This window comes from Lutjanus erythropterus, chromosome 16 (assembly GCF_056507025.1).
Source record: "Lutjanus erythropterus isolate fLutEry1 chromosome 16, fLutEry1.hap2, whole genome shotgun sequence".
NCBI classification, from domain to species: domain Eukaryota; kingdom Metazoa; phylum Chordata; class Actinopteri; order Lutjaniformes; family Lutjanidae; genus Lutjanus; species Lutjanus erythropterus.
Genome location: NC_139332.1, coordinates 24896241 through 24922130, shown reverse-complemented (window position 1 = coordinate 24922130; position 25890 = coordinate 24896241). Strand labels below are relative to the sequence as shown.

The 25890-nt window shown below is 43.2% G+C and overlaps 1 protein-coding gene across 4 annotated transcripts; it reads right to left on the bottom strand.

Moving 5' to 3' along the window:
- Positions 1-2955: 2955 nt before the first annotated feature.
- On the bottom strand, positions 2956-25796 carry LOC146313149 (adhesion G protein-coupled receptor B1-like). Of its 4 annotated transcripts, none has more exons than XM_084739045.1 (31): positions 24878-25796; positions 23817-23966; positions 23618-23716; positions 22726-22890; positions 22124-22288; positions 20601-20765; positions 20324-20488; positions 20120-20221; positions 19928-20034; positions 19608-19802; positions 19380-19448; positions 18041-18149; positions 17402-17545; positions 17036-17105; positions 16755-16857; positions 16301-16344; positions 12467-12593; positions 9156-9259; positions 8952-9054; positions 8688-8838; positions 8509-8578; positions 8342-8408; positions 8142-8227; positions 7769-7940; positions 7546-7641; positions 7391-7427; positions 6614-7230; positions 6463-6498; positions 5672-5776; positions 5390-5440; positions 2956-5158 (listed from the first exon to the last, which is right to left on the bottom strand). In XM_084739045.1, exons 1-31 carry the CDS (start codon positions 25578-25580, stop codon positions 4961-4963), a joined length of 4575 nt encoding a protein of 1524 aa, XP_084595171.1. In that variant the 5' UTR covers positions 25581-25796; the 3' UTR covers positions 2956-4960. The 4 variants fall into 4 exon arrangements, with proteins under 4 accessions (XP_084595171.1, XP_084595168.1, XP_084595169.1 ...); XM_084739042.1 differs by having other exon boundaries at positions 7391-7430; positions 24878-25793; XM_084739043.1 differs by having other exon boundaries at positions 7391-7430; positions 22726-22887; positions 24878-25793.
- Between the last annotated feature and the right edge of the window lie 94 nt (positions 25797-25890).

Here is a 25890-nt window from a genome sequence, read left to right as displayed (position 1 = left end):
AGAGGTCATAATCACACTCTGGCCCCTGTCAATTTTGTTTGTTTTCTCATTACTCAACTTCATAGATCTTTTTTGTTCTGTAATGATTTGCCTCCCTGTAAAGCATGAAAATAGAACAGAGGGGAATTGCACTTTTATCATCTTAAAGAGATTGCTGTTTTTGTACCTGCAAATCACGTCTATATTTAGAGATCATAATGTCTGCCAGAGGCTTTAATGTGGCGTGAGTTCAAAATCCATCTCTTCATGTTCTCTTTCACTGTCTTTATTGCAGTATTTTCAGTCCGCTGGTTGGTGATTGTTCTTCTGAACTTTATTTTTAGGTTCTTTTGTGTTGTGTTTTGGCTTTAGATAGTGCCGTCAGACAACATGCCAGTTTGGCTCTGCAGGGGATTTTGCTTGTTCAGCTGTTCCTCTGAGTTAGATGATGACAAGGCTTCAGAGAAAATTAACAGTAATTTGTATTTAGGCTATATATTTGAGACTCTGAACATATAACAGCAAAAAGTATTTGCACTCTGTGTGTGTCTGTTGTCATCCAAGCTTCTCAGTTCTTGGTTTTGGTCCACATTCCAGGTTGCAAGTCATATAAACACAGAGAATTATTATTGTTTCGCTGTTTCCTGATAGATCAGCAACTGAAAAGGCAATTAATGGAAATACAGAGGGGCACTGGGCCATATTTAAAGCTAAAACAACATAGTTTATAACTCATTAGCTTCCATGAGATTACAGCTAACACATCTTAGCTAACATTATGTTTTGATAGTGCTACACGAGGCGATAGAAAAGGCCTAAATTTGTTCTGAAATATCAGTGCACATATTGGACAGTAATGTGACATTATGCTCACTGGAACACGATCTTCTGTGTAGTATTTAAACAAATTACATCCAACCCCAAGAAAAATGTGAGATCAGATGTTATTTGTTTTTGCTGTTTAGCTTACATACTTGGTCAAGAGACAGCGGGACAGTTAACATCACACTGCAAGCTTGATTACATTCGGTGTATTTCACTTTCAGGCTTCAATAAATGTGTCCGAGATGTGCGTTGATATTTCAGAATTAATTTACGCCTTTTCTAGCATATCGTGTTGCACTATCAAAATGTAATTTTAGCTAAGATGTGTTAGCTGAGAGATGTGCGCTGATATCTCAGGTTTGATTTACACTTATACTTTTTCGATTGTATTATGTAACACCATGCAACAGTAATGCTAGCTTTGAAATGGTTTAATGCTAACGTTAGCTGTTGTCTCATGGTAACTACTGGGCTATCAAATATATTATTTTAGCTTGAAATACGGCCCAGTGTCCCTCCACTTTTTCACTGTCCATCGTCTTTTCAGTTGCTGATCAATTTGGAAGTGATGAAATGATTTATCAGATCCTCTACACTTACAGGACTTGCTACTTGGATCACAGCAGTACGACATTTCACCTATCCACCCTGAGTGTGATGTCAGAGGAAAATGGCCGCTATGTGAATATGGTGAATAGTTTTGGTGAGTTTTATTTTGTTGCTGTTAAGTTGGCTGGTGCTAGCCAAACTGTGTGGCAGCTAATGTGTCATATATTATGTTATTTACGTGCAGATGCTTTGATCCTGTTTGGTCTGAAAAGATCATGTATTTTAGTAAGGCAACCACATTTTCAAACTCCCAAACTGGGACCTTCACTGCACATATGTGCACTTATGCACACATGACAGGCATTTTCATCAGGATGGGGAACAATTATTTTAGCTCATAGCACACCTGCTGACAGGTCTGCTTTCAGAACAAAATGAGGCTGCATCTGAAATTAGTAAGGGTGCACCAGTGTGGACCAACAACAGCTATGAATAATTGTGTAGGTGCTGCTCAGTGTGGTTCTGGAAGAACAGATTATGCTGGAAAAGGGTGTAAACAGTAGTAAGTGAATGCAGCATGTTGTTCCCTTTTAGCAACAGTTTGCTGTAAAAGTCAGAATGGGATCAATGATATGTTAATACACCTGTAGCCTCTGAGACAAGCCACACCAGAGCGCAGTACTGTTAGATATGACCAATCATTGTGTTTATTTTCATTAAATCACCTAAAAATCACACATCAAAAAGACATCAGTCTGGTCACTGTAGTGTTTAGTGAGTTGTCATGTTTTGTAGGATAATGTGTAGTGTTCATAAGGCATGGTACCAAGTGCCACACATTTCAGCTGTATTTAAAATATAATTTGGTTTTTGAACGGCTTCACATAGCTCTTGATGTTGTGACTGTTTTTTCAGACGTCTAATTTTATTGATTGATAAATTGTGCTCAATTGTGACTGTTTTTTTGAGCGTTTTCCAACTTTTAGACTAGTTGACTGGTCTAAATTAAAGTGTCTGTTTAATCGACACTGAAATTAGTCACCAGAGAACCTGTAAAAGTAAAATTACTGTTTTCATCAATGTCTGGTGAGCCAACGGGACTCCATAAAAACTTGGTAACTCACTGGATGGGCGTAGTTTTGCAGGATGTAGTAATGCACACTTTGCAAGTAAGATACTACGCTGATATCAGGATACAGAAAACATCTTTTTGTCGTTGAACATAATTTAGTCCATAAAAAAACAAAAAAATCTTGTCTGCTTGAAGTGAGGTCTCCACTGGGTTTAATCTTGGGGATGAAGGAAAGATGAAGTTAATAAGCAGCTTTTAAGGATATGGTTCTGCTAGCTAACCCAGAAAGAGACCCAATGCAAGGTAACAAGAATGTGCATCAGACACACAACACAAACATGTGACGTGCAATGGAGGGTACGACTCCCAGTTTAAATACCAAGTTTTTAGGGAATCCTGTTTACTTGTTTTGGTCTGAGATGTTGGTGCTCATGTGCAACATCTAGTGGCAGTGACTGCCGTATATAGAGCCTTTAAAGTTGCATTTCACCACTACAACATTTTAATTCGTCAAACACTCGAGGACCACATTCTTCATGTAATATAGATGTGTTTTATTAGAAATAAGTCACATTCATCTTGTGCTGTGAAAACTGTACATTTACAGGAGGTAAAACAGAACATAAAAAACAAAGTTGAGACAAGAAAATACAAATGGGTATTCTCAGTACAAGTAACTCGAGGTATGAATCGGGCTAAGGGGAGGACAGAGGAAATCTGAAGGGACGGGGGAATTGGCTGGTAGTACATACGACTGAGTTACTGACAAGGTTATCAAAAACACTGTTACAGAAGACATGAGGTTCAATTACCCATCGCCACACAGCGGAGAGTAATCACAAATATCCTGAAGCACAGTTTAGAGATATTCATAGGCTATCATTCATTTTATATAATGTTTGCTTTATAGAAGTACAATTATCTACCTGTCACAGAGAGCTCCAAATATGGAGTCTTGTGCTAACAAATCTCTAGTGAATAAATTCCTTGAATTACTAATACAGATTTGTCATACAATATTCTCATAAAGCATCTATATGCTCTGTAAATATGAGGAAGATGGTATAAAAGTTTTGAAACATTGGTAAGAAAAAATTCTGCCTAAATCATATTATCAGTCTTGCTTGAGCATCAAGCGCCCATCATATTGCACTATTTCACACTGATGGCTGAAAACACAAATGTGTTGAAGTCTCGAGGACCCGGCGCCAAGCTGGAAGTGACATTAGCGCCAGGAGCCTCTGCTCGGTCCAAGAGTCCTGCAAGGCTGAGAAACAAAAGGGCGATGATGAAAGGTCTTGCTGACCTCCTTGGATCCACATGTACGACATGGAAGAGCCTGCATCTTGTGTGCCAGCTGAGAGAGAGGCGGTTTATCCCGCTACCTCAACATTTCCACCCAGCGTTTTTCCCAGAGTGCACTGCTCTTCCTGTGTGAGAGTCCGTGTTCATCCTGGTGCTGGTGTTTTGGTATCAAAGCAGAATGCTGGAGAAAACCAGGACAACTCACCACCTCCATCATCACCACTCAGTGTGTTTGTCCCGATGCAGTCCATATGGGCTCACAACACATTACAAATGCATTGAATTGTTGTTTTTGGAGCCTAATATTGTAGGTCACGGTTGAAAAGCAATAAAATTTGTGCCTGACAATCATGAGGGGGATGACAAATTAAAACATAAGCTATAAACTAACAATGATAATCATAACACTGACAATAATCATTAGAATAATAATAATCATGGTGATAACAAGAGAAAGATGCACTATCAGCATGATTAAGCCTGCTCTTTCGTTCTCACAACAGAGAATCTCATGGAAGAGTCTCATTTTTAGGCTATTTGAAGCAGTTCCAGGTGTGAAGCAACCAATACACAAGCAGAAAAAATAAAATAACCCACTGCATAAAAACAAAACGTGTGCGCCTGTCTAACAAAGTGCAGAGTGTTGGACTCCAAGCATGAAACTGTTCCCTTATGCTCGCCTTGCCTTGTCCTATTTTGGAAAGAAACTTGGCTGGAAGAGGAGCAGCCAAGAGTTCCGGTTGTTCCTCCCAAGAAGAAGCAGGGAGGACACACCGTGTTAATATTATTTTATTTTTCTCCAAAGTTAAGTGAAGGAAAAAGAAGCACAGACATGTCGACCACATCTTCTGAACCCAGGCTGAAGGGTTCAGTAAACTCCCAGTGAAGTGTTAATGGAACCACAGCCAGTCCTGGTCCATGGAAACCACTGATCGCTCCACTAACCCTTTGACCTTCAGAGCACTCGGACACGAGATGCTTTTAAGTCCACACAGAGAAGCTACATTAAACATCCCATCATCATGACCAACTCTTCTTCCACTCCTCTACCTCTCCTCCTTCTACCTTACTTCCTTCCTGCTCTGGCTGAGGGTTTGAAGACATCGATTCTGGGACCAACTTTCTCACTTTCTTGGTTGCCTCTACTCTATCCATACAGGACACCATTCCCAAAACCAAAAAGGTGACCAAGGTGAAATCAGGTGGCTTCGCTAGCCCCCCTCCTTCCCCTCAGACCTCTGTCTGCAGGTCGATGATGTCCTGTCCCACCAGAGGGATGGTGGTGCCGGTCTTCTCCCACTCCACAGAGTGCAGCTCCAAAGGCGAGGCAGCTAGGGGCTCCAGGTCTTTACGAACCCATGCGGGGGGTGACTGTGGGATTCCCCGGACTCCCTCCCATGGCCTCTCCAGAGTAGCCTGCTGTTTGTCCTGTGGAGGCACAAAGAGGAACCACTTTAGAATTGGTGCCACTCATCAGCCCTGAGCAATTTAATCAAAATGAAATGAGCTTCATTACATCAGGGATGATTTTCTAATAATGAAAGTGAATATTGTCATTTGGGGACAGTATTCCTCCGTGAGGCATAGTGTGTAATATCTGGTGTGTCTCATCTACAGGCAGTAAATTTTGAGCATGTGAGGTTGTATATAAACACTCACACTGTGGTTCGTTTTGTCACTTCCTCCTGAAGACACACTCCATCTCACAGACTGTAAGAAGGAAGGAAGAAAATACATCCTTATTCAAATGACCTCAACCACTGTTCAATACACAAGTCACTGGTTGTTCTATAGGGTCATTTTCACACCAAAGAATCTCTTTTAACATTCGAATCGCCTCCGTTGTCTTTCCCATTTGACTCTTTATCCGTTTTATTTTGCGTTTCCTGAAAATGAATGTCAATGGAAATGGATGATGAGCTTAATGTAGTTATGTGTTACCTTGCTGTCGGACGCAGGAGACTCTCTGTCTTTCTCAGCGTGATGTAGCTTCCTGTTCAGGTCCTGGAACATGTTCTGGTGGCGTTTCTTTGTGTGCATGATTTTCTAAAGATGTCAAAGAACAAAAAACATTTTAGTCCAAGAATTAATTCTTGCTACAATATATTCAATATACAGTATACATCACATTTATGTTATTTATAATCGGGGTTGGGTCAGATTACTTTCAAATATAGACAGTTACTGATGACAAATTATATGGCAGTTTTTGCAAATAAGGTAACAAAGTGTAATCTAATCAGAATACTTTTGAATTGCTTTAAAATTAAAGCTACTACAAGGAGGTTTTAACTGGTTATGAAATAGTCTCAGTTTAATGCTGATGACTCTATATGACCTACATAAACAAATGTGACGATCTGCAGGAAGATCAGCTATTTGTAATAGTTATTCTTAATGCCTGCACCAGGTCAGAGTCTCCCGGAAGTCAGATGAAACAAGCATGTGTTTACATTTTGTTATGTTATATTTTTGCAATATTTTGTGGTTATTATGGTGGAAACACAACTACTTTTGTCCACATGGGCCTCCAAAATCAGCACAATATGAAAGCTGCACCGTAAACTAAAACAATGGACACGGCAACAGAAATGTGAGCTCAAATACTCTTTTAAACATCTCAAAAATTGTCATTCAAAATAAAATGCAATTAATTTGTAATCTGATTACATAATCCCAGTCAATCCCTGTTCATTATGTTTAACACAAGACAGCATCCAAACAAAATTCACCTCAAAGTCCAACTCAGCGTAACGGGACTTCTGTCTCTGTAAAGAACAAGAAAGACAAAGAAAGTTGGTTTAGTTTCAGATACACCTTAGATGCACACAAGTACAGAAACAACAGTTCTGCAGGAGGTCAGACTATTCCATCTCCTCTCACCTCCAAGGAGCTCATGGACAGCGTGGAGATGGTTTCGCTCTTGGACATCATGGAGTTCATGGACTCGAAGGTGTTTTCCAAGCTGCTGTGGGTGATGTGAGACTCGCTGGACATGTTGTGGATGTTTTGGATGGGCGAGTCTCTCTCCGAATACGACACGCTGACCTGGTCAGGGGGGATCGACTTCATCCCGAAGGCGGCCTGGGGCTCGGCGAAGGGCCCGCTGAGGTGCATCAGTCTGGCCTGAGGCAGCTGCTCCACGCTGATGTTGTACTTTGTGAGGTCATCTTTGGGCTTGGTCCTCAGGGTTGAGGTAGTGTTGGGCATGAGGCAGTAACCGCTGCCGTCAGACATACTGCCCTCGGCCCGAGCGAGATCGGCATCCAGCTGCTTGAAGAGCTCTCCCTCACAGACGTATACGGGCTTCCCACAGGTTGGGTCGATACCTCCTGCCAGGCGGCTCTTCTCTCTCTTCAGGGTGAGGGTGTGGCTGGAGTATTCGGGAACTGCCTGCATGTGGCTCTTATTGGGGTTGGATGGCAGGGTGTGGAAGTTGGAGCCCATGGGGAGAGGCAGCTGAGGAGGAGGCATCTTCTCTTCAGAGGAGCTCTTCATGCCTTTTAAGAAAAATGGTGAGAAAAGAGTTTAAAAATGATCAAGAACCAGGCCTGTCGGAAAATTTAGTTTAGTAATATGTTGTTGGATGTTTTAAGTGCGAGCCTCACGGAAATTGAAATGCAAATGGAAAAATGGTTAGGAGCAAGAGGAAAAAGTTACCTTGTCTGCTTGAATCTCCATCCTTTTCGTTATCCGACTGCTGATAAAAGAACAAAAAATGTTCAATCAATGCCTAATGTATGCACATATTCATTTAGGGATAAAATGCAAGAGGCACTCAAGACATTAAAAAGGCAATAAGCCAAGAAATTTACCATATGCTGGGTGTGGCCATTGTGAAGGGAACTGCCAGAGTCTCCATTGCCATCGTCCTTGCGGTCGACCACTCTGCACTTTACGGCTTCTTGAACCTAATGGGTGGAGGGAAGAAGTCAGAAAATTACATTTGAACCACAGCTCGTGTAAGCTCATAAAGGAAAAAAGACAAAAAACAAGTTGACTTTTTATTTGAATGTCATTTAAATGTTTGTTACTCACCTCTCTACGCAGGATGCAGTGAACCATGACAATGATGAAACCCTCTAGAGAGTCGAACACGGCAAACAGGATCTGGAAGAGGGCGGAACGGCGGTCGGTGATGGCCAGGACGGCTGACATCCAGGTGAGGGCCAGGAGGGGGAGAACCACGCAGGAGCTCCACAGTGATGCCCTGCAGCGTTAGAAAACACCAAATTAGACTCAACAGACTCAGACGCAGGCTGCGGCGGACTTCTGTTTCTCTACCTCTTCACGCCCGTTTGTTTGATTGTGAGGCTTGATATCAAAGCACATCATCAATATACCTGTAATGGCACTGATGAGGGTGATAAGAGCAATACTCGGGTGCACGGAGAAGATCAATAAGACCTACCCAGCTCTCTCCTTCAGCTTCACGTCAGTGATGCCGTCCTTGGATACCAGCTTGTTGAAGACCAGAATACCAATGACCATATTCACCTGTTCGCAAGAGAGAGAAAAAAAATATGGATGAGACAATGCAATAATGGGTAATGCATTTATAAACAGACTGTGTATTGTGATGGACTAGGACGTCAAAGTCAGAATACATACCAAAACAACAGCTGCGGCAGGGCCAACAAAGGAGTAGAGGAGTCCGCCCTCAAGAGACAGCCAGCAGCTAGAAAAGAGAGAAGAATATTAATGCTTGTGCTAAAGATGAAGAGCTTTTCAGAATAAATGCAGAGAAAAGAGGAGGAAAAAACAGAGACTAGACTCACTAGTTGACAGTGCCGTATCCCTTAGCTTTCGTGAAACCAACTGCGACAGCCACGACCAGTGCAGGAAGGCCTGAAAGACAGAGAATATGCGAAAAGTTAGAGCCTGCAAAGATTTTGAGAAGTGATGCAACAAAGGAGAAAAAAAAGCGAGAGCTGGGCATAAAGACAAGTGCTCTTACCCCAGCCTAAGCATAAGAAGCGCTTGCGGATGATGCGGTTGCGCAGACGACCAGTGACAGCCATGTAGGACTGCCAAGCTTCTGTCAGCACCCAGCAGAAAGAGGAGAGGAAAAAGAAGTGCAGGAGAGCAGCAACGAGAGTGCACACCACCTGTGGGAGAGGAAAGATGAGAAATCTGTGTCAGTGGCGCTGCTGCTTCAAAAATCCCCAAAGCAGTGAGGATTAAAAGAGAGGTTGGGATTGGCTGGAGGAGAGTGCTTTACCTTGTTGCGAGCCTGAGTTTGTCCGACGAGAATGAGGGCATTGGAGCATATAATGGAGAGGCAGAAGTTGATGAGGATGACGGAGCGCTCGGAGCGGATGTACCTGGAGTTTTGAAAAGGGAGAAGAGAAGAATGAGGTTAGGGATGAGTAGGTAGAGGAGAGAGAAACCAGAGCACACAGACTTTGCTCATAGGGTCACTTACTTCCACACGGAGACATAGATGATGATGAGGAGCAGCAGGGTGAGAGAGGAGACCCCACAGCCAACGATGAGAGTCACGGACGGGAGCAGTGCCTTGTCCATGATCTGCAGAGAGGAGACAAGACCAAACATGCCTCTTAGAACTGATTGCAAACACACACACACACACTCATGCAGCACTGAGATCCACACACACATATGCACACACTAGCGAAGCCGCTGGGCGTGCGCTATCTGGAATTGCAGACAGCTCCCTGTAGGCAAACAGTTGAATGGCACAATCAGGCCACGACTGAGGCAAGGTGACCCCAAGGTGAACATGTCAGAAAGATGGAGCGGCAAACTGAACAAATGGTCAGGGTCACTGCGTTTCTCCATTGAGCTTTTTGAGTCAGCAAATGAGGCGAGGAGGATATCGCACATATATCTCCCTCAACTAACTAAGGAGGAAAGAGGGGAGGGGGTTTCAATTCCCAGGGGCAGTTCAGGGGGTTGCTGCGTTCAGTCAGCAACCTTCTAATCATTGGCAGCTCCTCTTTTTCTCTCCCCTTTAGAATTTTCTCGCTATGTTTTTGTGCCAACCAGCAGCTCCTCGCCCGTCCCTGCAGGAGTGAACAGGTGGACCATTATCACCTGTGCATTAATCTGCCGCCACCTGCCCTTCTGATCTCTGACAGCAGCTTAGCGCCTGCCACTGCCAGCGGCGCTGACCGTCCCATGTTTCAAACAGCCCTGGCACTGAACCTCTGGTGGAGGAAGACGAGGGGGGATTGTCTTCCCCGCTGCTCGTTCACCTGGAGGGGCGGACGGGTCACCGCGGCACACACAAATCTCAGCTCCTTGAGACTTGCCTAGCAGCTAATTGTGTGCTTTCACTGCCTGTCTCACACCTCCTATAGTGGTTTTAATGAGGTTTTGAGCTAATCTAACACATCTGATCAAGTTGTCATCACCACAAAGCGTGAAAATCGCTTCTACAGATGAAGAGGCCCCTCATTGACAAATGGTGTGATTATATTTTTGATAACGTGCTGATGGAGGAAAAAAAGGCGAGAAAGGGGTAAGTGGCTCCAAAATGTCCTGAAATATAATAAATCTGCAGGTATCAAATTAGCACAGATAGAGGAGAAAGAAATAGACACCACTTTGGCCTTCCTTTGATTTATGATGGCCATAAATCCTCATATCGCAAGCGTATGTGAAGCAGGGCCTCTAATACGTTTGCCATTGTTGATAGTGTCCCAGAATTTAAAGTACAATCCTGAGCCTTGAAGGATTGTTCGTCTCTCACTCTCAATATGTGCTCCACATAGGCTCTTTTGATATCAAAGCACAGCTGGTGAAGTCCAGCCTATGGTAGCCAAAGACTAATTTAGTGTGGCAAATTTGTTTCAGAATCTATCCAGCTACATCAGAAGTGCCCCAAAACAGATGGCAGATAGCAGGGCTGTCTTTTTCGCTTCAGCCTTTAAAAATCTGGGCGAAAATAACAAGGGCGATACAGTATGTTCTGTTCCCTCTCTTCCCAATCTGTAGATCTGGGTTGATGCTTGCACCACGGGCCTCTGAGTGAAATCCAGACAGCCAGTTTGACCTAAATATGAAGCATGTCTTCTGCCTGTCCTTGACCGAATCACATGTTCTCATTTGGAAATGAATGTGTAGAGAAATACACTTTTTCTGCCGTATTTTTTAAAATTGATTACCCCAGTGGTCAAGGGCATCTGCTGCACTAACTATACTGTCTGCTCCCTCTGGACTGTCATGTTTCCAACACACATGATGCCACAGGACTCCTGAAATCAGACCATATCGAATGGGAGCTAACACACTGCGGTATCTGGCTGTTTTTCACATCTCCTCACATGGCTCGCAGGAAGACGTTATTGAAAATGTCCACGGCACACATCAAAGGATGGATGGAGAGGCGAACGGGCAGGCGGGGGGGGGGGGTGGAGGGGGGTGGGAGAGGAGAGGAGAGAAGGAGAGGAGGAACCATCAATGCATGACCAGACGTCTGTCTCTCATTGGTCCGCCTCTCTGGCATTTTCAGACTGGCTGCTGTGGCCAAAGAGGAAAGAGCAGGAGGAGGATGAGGAGGAAGAAGAGGGGGGGGTGGATGTAATCGAGAATTCAGAGATATTGGCAGACGGAATGATTGCCGCAGCTGCCTTTTTACTGTCGCGGGAGGTTGAAAGGAAGGAGGGGTGTGTGTGTGTGTGTGTGTGTGTGTGTGCAGGCTATAACAAATATGGGAGGCACTGTTCAGTCTGGCAACAGCAAGACAAATCAAATTTTGGATGTAAACAACAGGTTGAAGGGAAAAGAAGACGAGCGTGAGCGGGTTTAGCAGCAGAAAAACACTGCAGTCCACTGATCACACACTAAATACCTTAGGCTACATTAAATACAAGCACATTTTAAATATGAATTCCCTCAAACTTGTAGACATCTGTTGATTGTTCTGTGTGTGCAGCAGCACTCAGATGCATGGACAGGCCATTTCCTCTGTCCTGCGGGGCTGTTCAGAGCAGGGAGGAGGAGGAGGAGGAGGAGGAGGAGGGGGCTGTGTTTTTTTTTTTTTTCCTTCAGCATCTCAGTTATCAAAAATCACACAGGCCGAGTTTGCGCTGCAGAAGCCGTTGCCACGGCAACAAGAGAGCGAGCAGCTTCTGAGGCAACACAGTCTACAGAGGAAAATTACACATTGTCTTTGCGCATGAAATACAGCGATGCGTAATGACAGATTTCGGTAATCAAAGTTCCTCTGCACTAACTCTGTTTACTTACATGCATTAGTCCAAAAATCATGCGTAAATATGAGACTGCATGCAAATCCAGATTATAAAATCACCAAAAAGTCATTTATGATTAGACTGGTGATTAAATTAATTATGCTGGATAAATGCTTCTGATATTTATTTTATTTTCCTATTATTAATTTGGTCACTTATGCAGCTACAAGCAAACGAGCATCAAATTAAAAAAGCCCATGCAAAAATCGGCATGCAAATCTGCGATTCTCTATGTCTCATTTTAAAATCAATTCAATTCATGCACATCAACATGTTGCTCGGCTAATTCCACTCAATAAAAATTAAAATAAACATCTAGGCTGTAAATTCTCCGATCACCTGCACGGAGACAAAGAGGTGCAGGCAGGCAGCGCTACAGCAGCAAAGCGCTCGAAAACAACAAGTACCATTCCGCATTCACACTCACACACACAGTCACTCTGCACCGCAAAACCTTTTCGCGTCAATGGTGGACAAAAACAAGGACACATTGCTGTGAAAGAGACCGAGGACTTACCGAGTCGAAGTTGACGCGCGCTAAAATGGCGAAGGTGGAGAGGCTGTCACACACGCATTTGGTTCTGAATGAATGAACGGGCACCGCTCTGCAGCTCCGAGCAGACCAAGACCCGAGCAGAGAGGAACTGCATGAGGAAGGAGAGGAGAGGAGAGGGGAAGAAAGGCAGCGGCGGGTTAGGAGAGAAGAGAACTGACAAATCTCTATTGTGAATCTCTCTTTATCACGTTTTCCCTCGTATTTATGATGAAAACTACACATTTAGAAAATTCTTCTCACAGCAATGCATTTTAAACAGAAAAAAAATGCACATTAATTTACATGTTATATAACATTTAAATACTGAAACACTTGTTCTGTGATCCAGTGTGAGGAAAATAAATATTATTTTATATAACCTGAGAGCCTTGATGATGACTTTTACATTTATCTGTATAATAGCCATCTGTGCCATGATTAATGGTGATGGGCCTTCATAAATCTCATTATTAGCATAATCTGTATCACTTCTTATTATGGCCAATCTTTCCTCAGCAGACATGTGATTATTGGCAACAGTTCACAAGGGGACAAAGGACAATGCGTTCCCGCTTTTGGGAAAGAAGGGGGGGAATGTGAAGACAATCTGAGTTATGATTATTTCTCCATTACAATCCAGCTGATTTATGTTTGTATTAGGGTTGCAAATTGTAAGGACTTTCCTTAATCGATCATTGGCAACACGAACAATCAAGTAATTGATTAATCGCTATAAAAAAAACAACTGACAGCCTAAATATTAAACACATATACTTGAATATCAGATAACTTGTGGAGTGTGCTCTTATACTGTTTGATAGTAGATCTACTCAAATTTACAACCAATAAATCGATCAGCGATTAAATCATATCCCTAGTTTATATTGTATCAATGTAAAACAAAAAAGTTGTTTTTGACTAAGTATATGTTCAATGTATGTCAAATTAAGCTTAATCAGACAAATAATGAAAGAACTGCATTACAGAGAATAAAATGAATAATAAGTGTAATGCTTAATTGATTAATTGATTAGTTGTCAACTACAAATTAATTGCCAACTATTTTGATGAATTATAATAAGAAAAAAGGTCAAAACTCTCTGATTTCACTTTAAATGTGATTATTACACAGCTTTGTTAAATACTCAATTCTGATTGGTCAATTACAGCAGTCTAAGGTCTGTTATTTCTGTATAACAAACTGTTGCTATGAAGAACAGGCTGTTGCTATGGATGAAGTTCTGATCATAGGCTCTGAAGGAGCAATTAAACAATGAATCAATATTTTGTCAAATTGTTGATTTCTTTTTTCGTAAGTGGGATAATGTACAGCGAACAGGTCATTATGGTGAAATAAACCCTTCCTGCATCACCCTGGCAGGGTTTATTTCACATTACTGTTGCTATGAAGAACAGACTGTTGCTATGGAGGAAGTTCCGATCATAGAGACTGGAGGAGCAATAAAATCATTTTCAAATCGTAATTTTGTGCAAAATTACTGATTTTTTTTAGTGAGTAGCCATATGTTAGGCTGGATAATGTACAATGACCTGCTCACTGTATGTTATTTTATGGTTTCTAAATACTGATTAATGTTTTTTCACCATTTTCTGATTTTTTTATAGACCAAACAAATTATCAATTAAAATGAATGAAAATAATTATTAACTGCAGCCCTAAATTAGCGCTTTGTTGACCATCTTTAAAATGAGATTATGAGAAATCACTGAATCTACAGCTTTTTGCTCAGATCTTCTTCTTCTTCTGAAACATCTGCCAAGCAATCCAATAAGATCTTTCTGTGTGAGCAACATTAGCAGCAGATATCAGAGAGCACAAAGGAGGTGAAGCCAATGTGCAGCACCCCAAGGCTCTGACTGACTGACTGACTGAATGACTGACTGGTGAGTACAGAGGAGCATCACAGCCAGCAGGTCCAGTCTGGTACAGAGTGTCATGGCGGCTCGGGGCAACATCATCATGGTAGTTAACTACAGGCTTGGCTGCACAGTTTAATGTTGGAGTCGTCATGCCATGCAGATGGGCTAAATGTTGTGTGAAGCCAAAAAAGCATGTAATTTGTTTCCTGTCTTTTTGTTTCCAAAGCTGCAGAGCATTTTTTATCTGTATCCATCTGGGTTCAAGTTCACTGGTGGAGCGGCTAATGGAGCTCTTCCTGTGATCAGACATATGCAGCCCTCCAAACAAGCACTGACCTCAGACTCAGCCAGAGCTTCCTCGTCTGCCATTTCCACTATCTATATCCTCTCATTAATCACATCCGCTGTCAAAAATGAATCTAATTTGACTAGAGGCACATCGGCCTCCCTCCGAAAGCATAAGAGTTAATTACATTTTCTCCTTCCTTTCATTTTTGGTTTTGCTTATGCTGTGACTCTGGTTGTTAAGGCGTGTGTGTGAAAAGGTGTGTGCGTGTGTTTGTGTGTGGGGGGGTATCTGGATGCAGGTGCATTTTCATTTCTTATCTGTCCTCCACAAGTGTACAAATCTATCTAAATGCAAATGGTCCACCTGTGTATTCTTCAGGAGGGCAGAGTGGGCCCGGGGCTGATTGATCCAGGCCAGGCCACCAGGAGCTTCTTTCATAAGTCATTCAAATGCATCTAAGCATCTTTAAAAACTCCCACGCGCCACAGCCATTAACCTCGGCAGTGACACATGGACATGACTTAGAGGCGAGGAAGAAAGAGCTGCCATTGTCTTTAGATTGACACTCTGCAGCGTGACCTATAGGGACGTTATGATGCATTTACTCACTGATGTATGTAATGAGGTTTGGAGTGTTGCCTGTGTATTTTCCTCCTCCTCAGGATGTGGTTCATTTAAAGCAATGCAGGAGACTGTTAGATTGAAGTGAAGTGTCACTCAGCTAGAACCACTGAGCATCACTGTGGTTGTCATTTCTTAATGGACTCGCCCCCGGTTTTGAAGATGGTCAAACAATATTACTGGAGGACCCGTAAAAGTGACATACAGGCACATCTTAAGTTAGCTAATGTTTGCAGAACAAGAGTTAATTTAATTAGATAGCTAACCTTAGCTATAAGATGTAACTAGCTTAGGGTGATAAGATGTCCCTGTTTTTGGTGGCATGTCTCTGGATATGTCCCAATGTTTGGGACATGGGATGGATGTTGTTTTTCATTTCAGAAATCTGGTCACCTTAAACTAGCAACCTAATGACTGATAGAGATTAGCTAGATAGTTAGCCAGTGTTTTGCTGCAAAGCAAAACACTCACTTACACTAGTTAGTTAGCTAGCGTTTTACTAGCTCATTTTATCTACTTTGTGTATTTATCTTAACTTCTCGTTTATCGTCTCTTGTATTGTTGTTCATCTTGTTGCTGCTTAACTTAAGATGTGACTATATAGTACACACAGCTTTTACAGGTCCCCCAGCATCATCTTTTATCCACCTTAAAAAATGTTTTTCTTTTCAACATAGACAAATCTAGCACATAGCATATCTAACAACAGGAGACAGGACGGAGAAAGTTGACTGAGGACTTTGGAAGGGTAAATTCTGTGTGCAGTAAGTATGTCAGACAGCTGAGTGAGGCCTGGTGCTTCTGGCTGGGAGACATTACTGCTGCGTCTCTGGTGAGTGTAGGTCTGGGGGGGTGGTCAAGTGCTCATATGCAGTGACAGACGCATGACTGAAAGGACCTCAGCTACAAGCGAGGAGATAAACAAACAACAAGATCAGCTGACGAGGCCACCCAGGATGGAAAACAGATGTGAGTGATGTTTAGACGCACATTTAAGAAAAGGAACAACTATGATCAACACTTACGTGTCGCTCTCGTCCCAGGAGAGGCACGTCTCATTCATGGTGTTCTGCAAAAGAGGGGCAGATGGAGAAGTCAATGTGAGGAATCTCTGCAGAAAAGGGAAACATGTAGGCCCGGACAGTTCAGTGTACTATAAATGTGTGAGATGCAACAACTTGCTGTCAGCCACCTGCCCACATTTCTCGCCACCCTCCCCCGTAATACATCAACTAAAAACAGCTTCTTATCAGCAGCAGAGACTAATTACTGCGCACGATTTCTCATCATCGCCAGCTGACCGCTTGGTGCGGCTGTGTGATCTTTGCCGGGTTTCAACTGACACAAGTATAAGTAAAAGTCACAGTGTCACTGCAAATGTCAACAAAATGTCAGGCTCCATGTACTGCGGTGAGCAAACACCCAGAGGGGGGCTGATATTTTTTGCTCCATTACATTGGGTCACCATTAGGGACTTACATTGTGGAGGTGGGGGAACTCGATCTCAACGGGAGAGGAGAGGAGAGACGGGGTGGGATTGACGATCACTGTCACCACCTTAGAGTTGAGGAGGGTGGTGTTGCTGCAGAGAAACAGAAACAGTCAGTGTCGTCCATATGAGACATTATAGCTGAATGAGGTTTGACATGAACTATCTGCAATAAAAAAATGTAAGCAAGGATGTGAATGTAGAAGTAGTGGGCGCCATCTTGTGACAGCAAAAGATATTTCATGGAAGGCCAGTTAAGAAATTGTATTACCTCTGGAACGACATGATAGAAGCAAGGTTTCTGTAGAGGACAATGCCAGTCACAAAAGCATCGTTGGCATCTGAAAAAGAACAAAATACTGGCTTAGACTCACATCAAACGACTGCACATTTGTAGTTTTCATACTGGGGTACAGGGACCAACAGGGATCCTTGAGAGAATTGTAGGGGGTTCCTAGCAAAAGGAGGACTAGAATATTTAACTTTTATCACATTTCTTGGAAGGTGGAACAAAAAAAAGGGAAGAATAGTGTTGGCTTTTGATTGAAAATGACTCTCCTTTAAGAGATTATCCTTTCAAAGATCTGAGGATGTGTGGTTTTGGAACCCCTGATCTAGAACTTTACTGTCATCTTACCAGACTGTTCAATGGACAGAGCATCACGGGACACTGAGATCCTCTCCTCGGACGTCCTAACCCAGTCCAGCATGCCCCTCCAGCCCTTCACAGGAAAGGTGAAGTTGGAGCTTGTAGTTGTTGGTCGCTTGTGGATGCTCAGCACTGAGTGGGACAGAGATTGAGAGATAATCTTTGTTAGTGAACAGCAATTAGAGGTCAACCACTTCACTTTCTCTACACTGTATTGGTCGATGCCAAGGACACTTTGGTTTCATGCGTCATGTGTGTCCAGAGTAGTCACTACCCACTAAATCCTGTGAGAATATCACTTTGACTGAGCCAAAATGGTCACACAAGTCACAGTGCGGCTTCTCAGAGTCATTCAGAGTGTGAATTTACACATTTATTCTTACAGTATTGATAAGTTTGTGTGAAAGCCATCTCTTGGAGAAGGCACATGCTCAGTAGTATGGTATAGCTGACAGACTTGACACTCCGTCAAAGTGATAACTGATGCATTCTGCTGTTGCCGCCGCCTATATGGACTCAGATTCACAAGCGAGATTAAGATTGATGCACTTTCCGTGCAGGAGAAAGGACAAATCATCCTGACTAGACATGAGCAGAGAGCAGCTGGCAGGGGAAATTAGGCCTCACCTACATTCTCGGTGACTTCATAAATGTCCTGGAAGCCGCTCATTTGCATACCAATCATGTTCACAAAGTCCTCGACAAGGTGGAGGAACTCCTTAATGTTGGCACCCATCTGGATAAAGGAAAAAAAAGGAGGAAGACAAGAGGACAAAGTCATACAAAGGAGTACATTTATGTATTTTAATTGTATGCATTTTACACAATTAGCATAATTGAGCACTTAGACAAAGCTGCTGTTACATGCCCATATATAGATTTCCTATTCTTATGTCAATCCAGTATGTCTTTCAGAGCGCTCAGCAGTGGAATGGAAAAAAAGAAAAAAGAAAAAACTACACTTCTTGCTGCTATGCAACCTCAGAACTTCCTTAGGGCCATAAATGGGCAGGCTGTTGATTCATACTCTGTTTTTTTTTTCGTCCTCTCACTCTGTGGAAGGGAGGGCTGCTGCCTGACTTGCGTGTCTCTGACGCAAAACTGCAGCGATGTGGGCGCAAGGTGTGTGCTTGTATGCGATGTGCTGTCTGTGTCCCCTTACAACCGCTATCGGTATGTAGGATGGAGATGGACGGATTGTACAGTGGGCGTTGTGATTCTCCCTGATTCAATCTCTTTCTCTCTCTTTTTTTTTTTATCACTGTCACCTTGAAGAGTTTCTCTTGTCGCAGTGGCCTTCAGTAATTCACAATCTAGTTTCCACAAATATATGTTTACTTTCTGCAAGGGGGGTTCTTTTGTTAGACTAACTCCTTCTATGCTTGCTCATCTTTCTCAAGAAACTCGATTACTGCTTCTTCACTCAGTGTAGCAGGAACTCTTGCTTCATGAAAATGGAGAACAAAGCACATCAACAGGTGGTTGAATGAGTCAAAGCTCTGTTACCTATGCCTTCTATTTGTCTTAATTTATTATTTTTTTGTCCCAGTTGCTTTCAAATCTTGTGCAGTACATTGTACTTTTTCAAAATAAGAGTTTGAGTGGGGCACAAAACTCAAAGATCTTAATGAGAGAATTTTGAGTTCTCAACTTTTTCCTTTCTACGGTGTACCACTGCATCCTTGTCTATTTTGAAATCATTTTAGCTCTTGGTATCACACTCTTATTCCACTCTAATCCAATGTTTTGGTGACTGAAAGGGCATTTGAGAGTCTGTTAATCAGCGCCCGTGCAGCACCAGTCACTGATACTCTATCCCACACCCACACTCATTTTCACATTCTTCACACTAACTTCTCATCCATTTGTCCTGCACACACTCACCCCATCACAAGAACGTTAGCATAACAGACTTATTTTCTCCCCTGCTCATAATCACTCAGACATACACCCTCTTATCACGCACCAGCTGTGCCTCTTCCCATTTGTCACGGTGTTCCTCCTTCAGTAAGTTGCTGATGGTCTGGACGCAGTTCTGCAGATCATTAAATGGAGGCAGAGGTGTCAGAAGTTACAAAATCCAACTTAATTAGAAGCTATTTTTGGTGTTACCAGATATTATTTTTGAATATGTAGGCTACATATATTTTTCAAGAATAAACCAATCCTTTCAGCTGATAACTAATAAGATTACCTCGACATCAGCGTTGCTCAGTCTCAGCCTGGTTGCCTTGTACAGTTCAGTAGTGTTTTTCAGGATTTCCATGACGGCCAAGAGGTCACCGCTGTACCTCGCCCCATCATCAGAGGAGAATCTCAGGCGTGAAATCACCTCGGCGACCCCGTCCACGCTCTGCCCCATCTGCGCTTTGGAAATGTAGTCCCTCGACTGCAGAAGAGGAGTCAGGAGGTTAATCTGAATCTTTGACATTCGCTGGTTTGACTCCCCTATTGGGAAATTAGCCATATGAGGACACAACAGATGAGGCATTTAGCTTTTTAATTAGGGCTTACCAGCGTCTGAATGTTCTCATAATTCTTGGAGACACACTTGATGTAAGTCGGGTTCTCCCAGGAGGCAAGACCTACAGCATCCAGGGTGCACCGGCGCAGAATCAGACCTGTTAATGAGAGAAACTTGTGGTTGGCAAGATTGGGGATGATAAACAGTCAAACTGTCTGAAGATAACAGGGTCCTCACTGTACCTGAGGCATCAGCGGGGCAGGCGACGGCAGCCATGTCTCCAGCGGGGGTTTTCTTCCACACAACATCTCCAGTGTTTTGCTCAGGGCAGATCTCATGGGGTTCTAGAAAGTTACAAGAATAAGTAGAAGGATAAGGAATCTCTTTTCTTATTGGATTGCATTATAGTGAGGCCAATCTTTTTTTCTATTGTATTAGTCACTAACCAGGGCATCTCTTCTCATTGCAACGCCTCTGCTCTCCCTTGTCACCGGGGCATGGTTCTCCACCAAAGAAAGGCCCTTCACACACTCTCTGTCTCTGCTGGATGCCTCCACTGCAAGTCTTGCTGCAGCTGCCCCAAGAGCTCCATGGATGCCAGCGTCCATCAACTAAAGACAGAGAATATTTCACACCATGAACTCTGCACTGTGATATATCTAAAACATTTATCTTTCATTTTGATAGTGAACATTTAATATGAGAATTTAGTCTCTTTGTTACCGGGGCAGTCTTTCAGGTAGCAGTTGGCCGTCTCTTTCCAGCCACCGTGGCACTCAGAGCCGCCGTAGGAAGGCCCATTGCACTCACGTGTCCTCTGCTTGGTGCCGTTGGAGCAGGAAGCGGAGCATGCACTCCAGGCAGACCACTCATTCCAGGATCCATCCACTAGAGGGAGGCAGAGGAGCAGATATTGCAAGAGAGTTACTGTACTGAACGGGGACTGCAAGGACAAGACAGAGCCTGAAGCCACAGGCATCACCAGCTTACTAATGCTATTAACATTTCACATGACCTGCTTCAGCTGAGTTTAAGTGAAACTGGAAGTTTTAGCTCTGTCCTTGAAACGTGACTGTATGTGCCAGATCCTCAAAACTAAAGTCAAGTTGATGTCATTATGGACATTATGAGCATTGTTTAGTGTGCTTATAATAAAATAAGATAAAATGTAAGATACTAATAAAAAAGGTCAATTAATTATCTGATTGACAAGCTATGCAACTTAAAAAAAAATGTCCTTTAAACACAAACAATGTATGCATGTTATGTAGAAAACACCTATCCAAATTATACCTAACATAAACTGAAAGCTGGTCTTGAACCATTGGAGTACATGTGTGGTCTTAGTCTCATTTGAAAGGAAATAAAGGGCATAGAGACATAAATGACTGATCTCAGGAAAACACTTTTCATATCTGCATTAAATTTTGCAGTATACCAGCCCTGAAAAGATTTAAAATTGTACAATTCACTACAGCAATTAAATGCTGCCTTGTGAGATGGTAAAATAGACTGAATAAGTCCTAAAAGAGTTGGATTGGTCAAAAAAAAAAAAAAAATCATGCTAAAGGGGCTATTAAGGATGACTCAGTTTTCTATGACTTTCAATTTTAGATGAAATGTGTAATCATCTCTCAATAATGACTTTGCTTAACAGCCCATCCTTTGAGACATAAATTCAGCTGTGACTCCTAGAGACACCTGCTGAGTGGAACATGCAACTGCAACTCGGAAATACACAGATAAAGAAATCATGTGTTTAAATAAAAGTGCATGTGCTGATGATAACCACCAACCCCGGTGTGGAAAAATCGGAAACAACTAACTGTTCAGTACAATCTGCAACTGTGATTTCAAAATGAGTTGAAACCTTTCAGTGGCACACGAGTAGGTGGCAGAACAGGAAAGATTCGAACATATTGAGTGACCATGAGCACATTATGAGTCACCGTTAGTTATCATACAGCTACTGACTAATTCCCACGGAGGCTTTTATTCTGTGGATGCGTCAGTGATAATGTCAACCTGCCACTGCAGTTGCTGTTTGTGCTGGTGCTGATGCCTGTAAGTGGTTGAATTAGCTCTGATATGTGAATCTGTTAACTGAAGTGTCAAGTATTGTAGTAAAAGAACAAACTGTGCACACTAAAGCGATAATAAGTTCTTGGAATTTCATGTTTTTCGCACATTATAATCAAGTCTAAGTCTGAAGTAAAAAGACTGCTTGAAGGAGATTCCCGTCTCACCTGGGCAGACAGCAATGTTGCAGAACTTGGTTTGTCGGGTAGGACCGCGGCAAGGCTCTCCTCCATTCTTGGGCAGCTTGCATGTGCGGGTACGGTCACGGTAACCACGACCACATGTGGATGAGCACAGGCTCCAGGGGGTCCACTCATCCCAAGCACCGTCAACTACACACGGGTAACATAGAGGGTTATTTTGATGAGAAAAGTTGTAATTTGTTTTAAAAATGTGCATCTGGTTTCACAATCTAAGTACAGCAGGCACATCTCTCCTCTGGGTGGGAAAGTCTTCTACACTAAACTTAAAAAGCAGCACTGAATTAGTGCTATTAGAAGGTTACTTGACACTGAATTGCAGCCTCTTTTCCTCAATTCAAATCTCAGTGTGGAAGCTCAAAAATGCCCCTCTAACTTCCCTCTATCTACTTTTCCTTTGTGACTGCTGCTGTGCAAAAGGAAATCATTAAGGGATAATGACTTTTATCTCCTTTGTGCACTGCAAAGAGCCCAAGTATCCCCTATCAGTTTCAAGATCACACTCTCTTTTTCTCCTTTCTCCCACCTGTCACGTTCACATTAGAGAGGATGAACCTGCAGGCTCTCACCGGGACAGACGACTGTGTTGTTGCAGGGACGGTTCTCACGCAGAGGTCCTGTGCACTGGGTGGTGAAGGAGGCGGTAGCACAGACGCGGGTACGGCTCTGCCAGCCCTCGCCGCAGGTGACTGAACATGAGCTCCAGGGGGACCACTCATCTGTCTTAGCATCTACTGTGGAGAAAGCATGGATTAGAGGGTCACCTGGAAAAGTTATGATAGCACTTTGTACTTTGTTGTAGCTTCTGTGGTTGAATGCAGATAACAAAAGTACACAGATATGTTATTACCTGTATCTGTATCTGTATCTGTGTATGTTCAACCAACAATATATCTGTCTCTGTAGCTCAGATAGAAGACCAGTAGTGGGTGTGATTTATTCTGGAAGTCATTAAGTTGATTTATTATTGTCATATAATTAATTATGAAATATATTTCCCTCATACTGTGCTTTTCATCTCTCTCTTGCTTTTTTTTTTTTTTTACCACCACACCTTCAGCTGGGGGACATAAAGCAATAAGAAACTTATATAAAACTTTATAAATTAAAAGATTCTGTTTTGCATTAGAATTAGAAAGTCTTTATAGTGAAGATATATGGAAATATGCTGCAGTCAAAGGGACTAATCTTAGATTGCAATGGTCATTTATGATTCTTGATGTGTTACAGTACTATACAGTACTGTCCATCACAGTCCATCACATTATTTGTGCCTTATTTGTGCCTTCCTGATTAACATTTGACTTTGGGTGCATCCCCAGCAGGTACTTTCTCTTTTGTGGCTGTAAGCCATGCATTTTTTAAATTCACATCTGCAATATCTGCATTATGCATGAATAAATAACTCATAACTGCATCACAGAGTCTTAAAGGTCCATTAACATGATCTTCCTGTCTCACCTGTTTGGGTTGCAACGACTCCTTGGTTAGAATCATCAGCATTGTCTCTCTTAAGACCGATGATGGCTCGCAGACCCTGGCTCCTGTTGCGCTCTTTGCCTGAGAGAATTTGAAAATTGCATGATTATTATTGCGCTGAATCTGAGCCACCTGCAGCTGAGTGCTCCCAGCTAAATGACTTAATTACAGGCGGGCTTACCAATGCAGGGCTGAGGGTTGCAGGCCCTTCCTTCTTCAACTGTTCCCTCGCACACACCATCCTCGGGCTGGCAGCTTCGACTGCGCACCTGGACTCCACCACCGCATTCCTGGCTGCATACTGACCAGCGGCCCCAACCAGCCCAGCCCTCTGCAGGAAGCAATCAGGAGAGGAGAAGCATTGAGAAAAGTGTTTTTACAAGAACTTAATGATAAAACCTGGGTAATACTTGATATCCCCACTTTAGAGCTATATAAAAGCATGACTCAACAAAGACTTCCTGTGCAAACCTCATATATAAGAGCAGGTAGTGAGTAATGTGTTATGTTGTATGTGCAGAGAATGAGCAAGGACACGTCTTTGTGAGCAGAACCGAGCACTCAAGCTGATGGAGGTTCCATTTTAAATGGTGATTGTGTGCTTTTAACTAGTTGGTCTGAACTATGGCAGAGCGGTGTGTGTGTGAGGCCAACTGACATGTTGCTATGACAACCACAAGAGCTGCACTTCGATTTCCGCTGCCAGCTGACTGTGAGGTCTTTGTGCTCTTTTCTGCTAACCCCCTCCACCCTCCTCCCAAGCTCATGCACAAACACGCCCTCTATCTCCCCCCCTGAAACCTGGACTCCTTGCCAAACATTAAAGCTAACACGCCACCTGAGACAAAATGGAGAGCTGGTGGTGTGTGCACTTCTGGCAGTCTTGCCAATAAGGCCTGAAGATGCACTGGCAAATTTCTCTAACACCTTTGATTTACTTCTCATTACTGTGTGGCAGCAGAGTGCACATCCTATGTCTGCTCTACAGACATGGATCATTACCCTGAGCAGCTCCTAAGACACAAACACTGAGTGATAGCAGTGTTGGAGAGCTGTGGGGGTCCTGGAGAACATGACCCCCTCATCAACAGTCTAGCCCGGTAGATATCATTACAAAATAACACAACAAACATGGGGTAACAGTGTTTTGAAGCAGAGTGTTTAGATAAACCTCATGAGATAACTTATTTTCTGTGAATTCCTTTCATATTTACTCTCAAACCAAACATGTTATGAACTTACTGACAATCTCAGCATCGCGTCCGTTGTCTCTGGGAACAGGAAGGCATTTCTCAACATAGACGCCACCCCTGTAGCAGCTTCCTGGCTTCCTCTTTGGGGCCTCCCAGCACTGGCAGGGTGTGTTCATGATGCCGCAGGGATAATCGTGGGTGCTACTGGACAGGCACTTCTCCAGCCACTGGCATAACATCTGGCAGGCGGGCATGCTTGGGTTCCTCTTCCCCACGACCAGAAACTCAGCCTTGAACTCGCTGACGTCATTTAGCCCCTCTGTGAGCTCCAGGCCGTTTGTTGGTGCCACCTTCCGGATCTGCAGGAACTGCTTGCTGGACTCCAGGTAGGTGACAGTGGTTGATGCATCGCACAGCCTGACCACCTCATCGAAGCTCTCCATGCCCAGGTAGGTGCGAGAGGTCTCGATGAATGAGTCGAACTGGAAGGTCTTGATCTGGCGGGGCACGCAGGAATCGGTCGGCTTGGTAATTTTCATGTAGACGGTGTAGCGGCGAGGATCTGGGTTCTGCAGGGTCCAGGAGCATGGCGTTTCAGGCAGGGTGGTCGTAGAGGAGAATACACCAAAGAAGCGGCTCTGTTCCAGGGTGGCGCAGGTGGCGGAGGCCGGTCCAGAGGGAGTGCAAGAGGTCAAACCAAAGAAGAGCAGGACGAGGGCCACACAGGGGCCGGTAAGAGCTGACCACGCCATTAGGTCGGCTTAGATATACGATGGTGTTGTTCTTGTTTCTGTGATTGCTGGTTGTACCAGGTCGTTTCTTAGACTTCTTTGTTGCAAGTTACTGCACTTGTTTCAGATCTTCTGACTTATCACTGAAACCCCTTGCTGGATTTGCAGGTTAGTGCATCAGACAATCAGTCATGTCTGTATCAGCGAGAGAGCTGTCCAGAAACATTGAAAAAGAGGGGAAAAAATCTGTCAGCATGCTCCTACATTTAAATAATCACAAAAACACCACCTAGCAGTATGCAGAATAAGAGCTTTCTCTAAATAAATACAT

Excerpts from the sequence above, each read along its gene's own strand:
- LOC146313149 (XM_084739042.1), bottom strand. The coding sequence starts at position 25,580 with ATGGCGTGGTCAGCTCTTACCGGCCCCTGTGTGGCCCTCGTCCTGCTC. Across the intron at positions 19,449-19,607 it reads TGAGCAACGCTGATGTCGAG|AACTGCGTCCAGACCATCAG; the intron begins GTAATCTTATTA and ends AATGATCTGCAG. Across the intron at positions 7,231-7,390 it reads TGGAGATTCAAGCAGACAAG|GCATGAAGAGCTCCTCTGAA; the intron begins GTAACTTTTTCC and ends TTTTCTTAAAAG.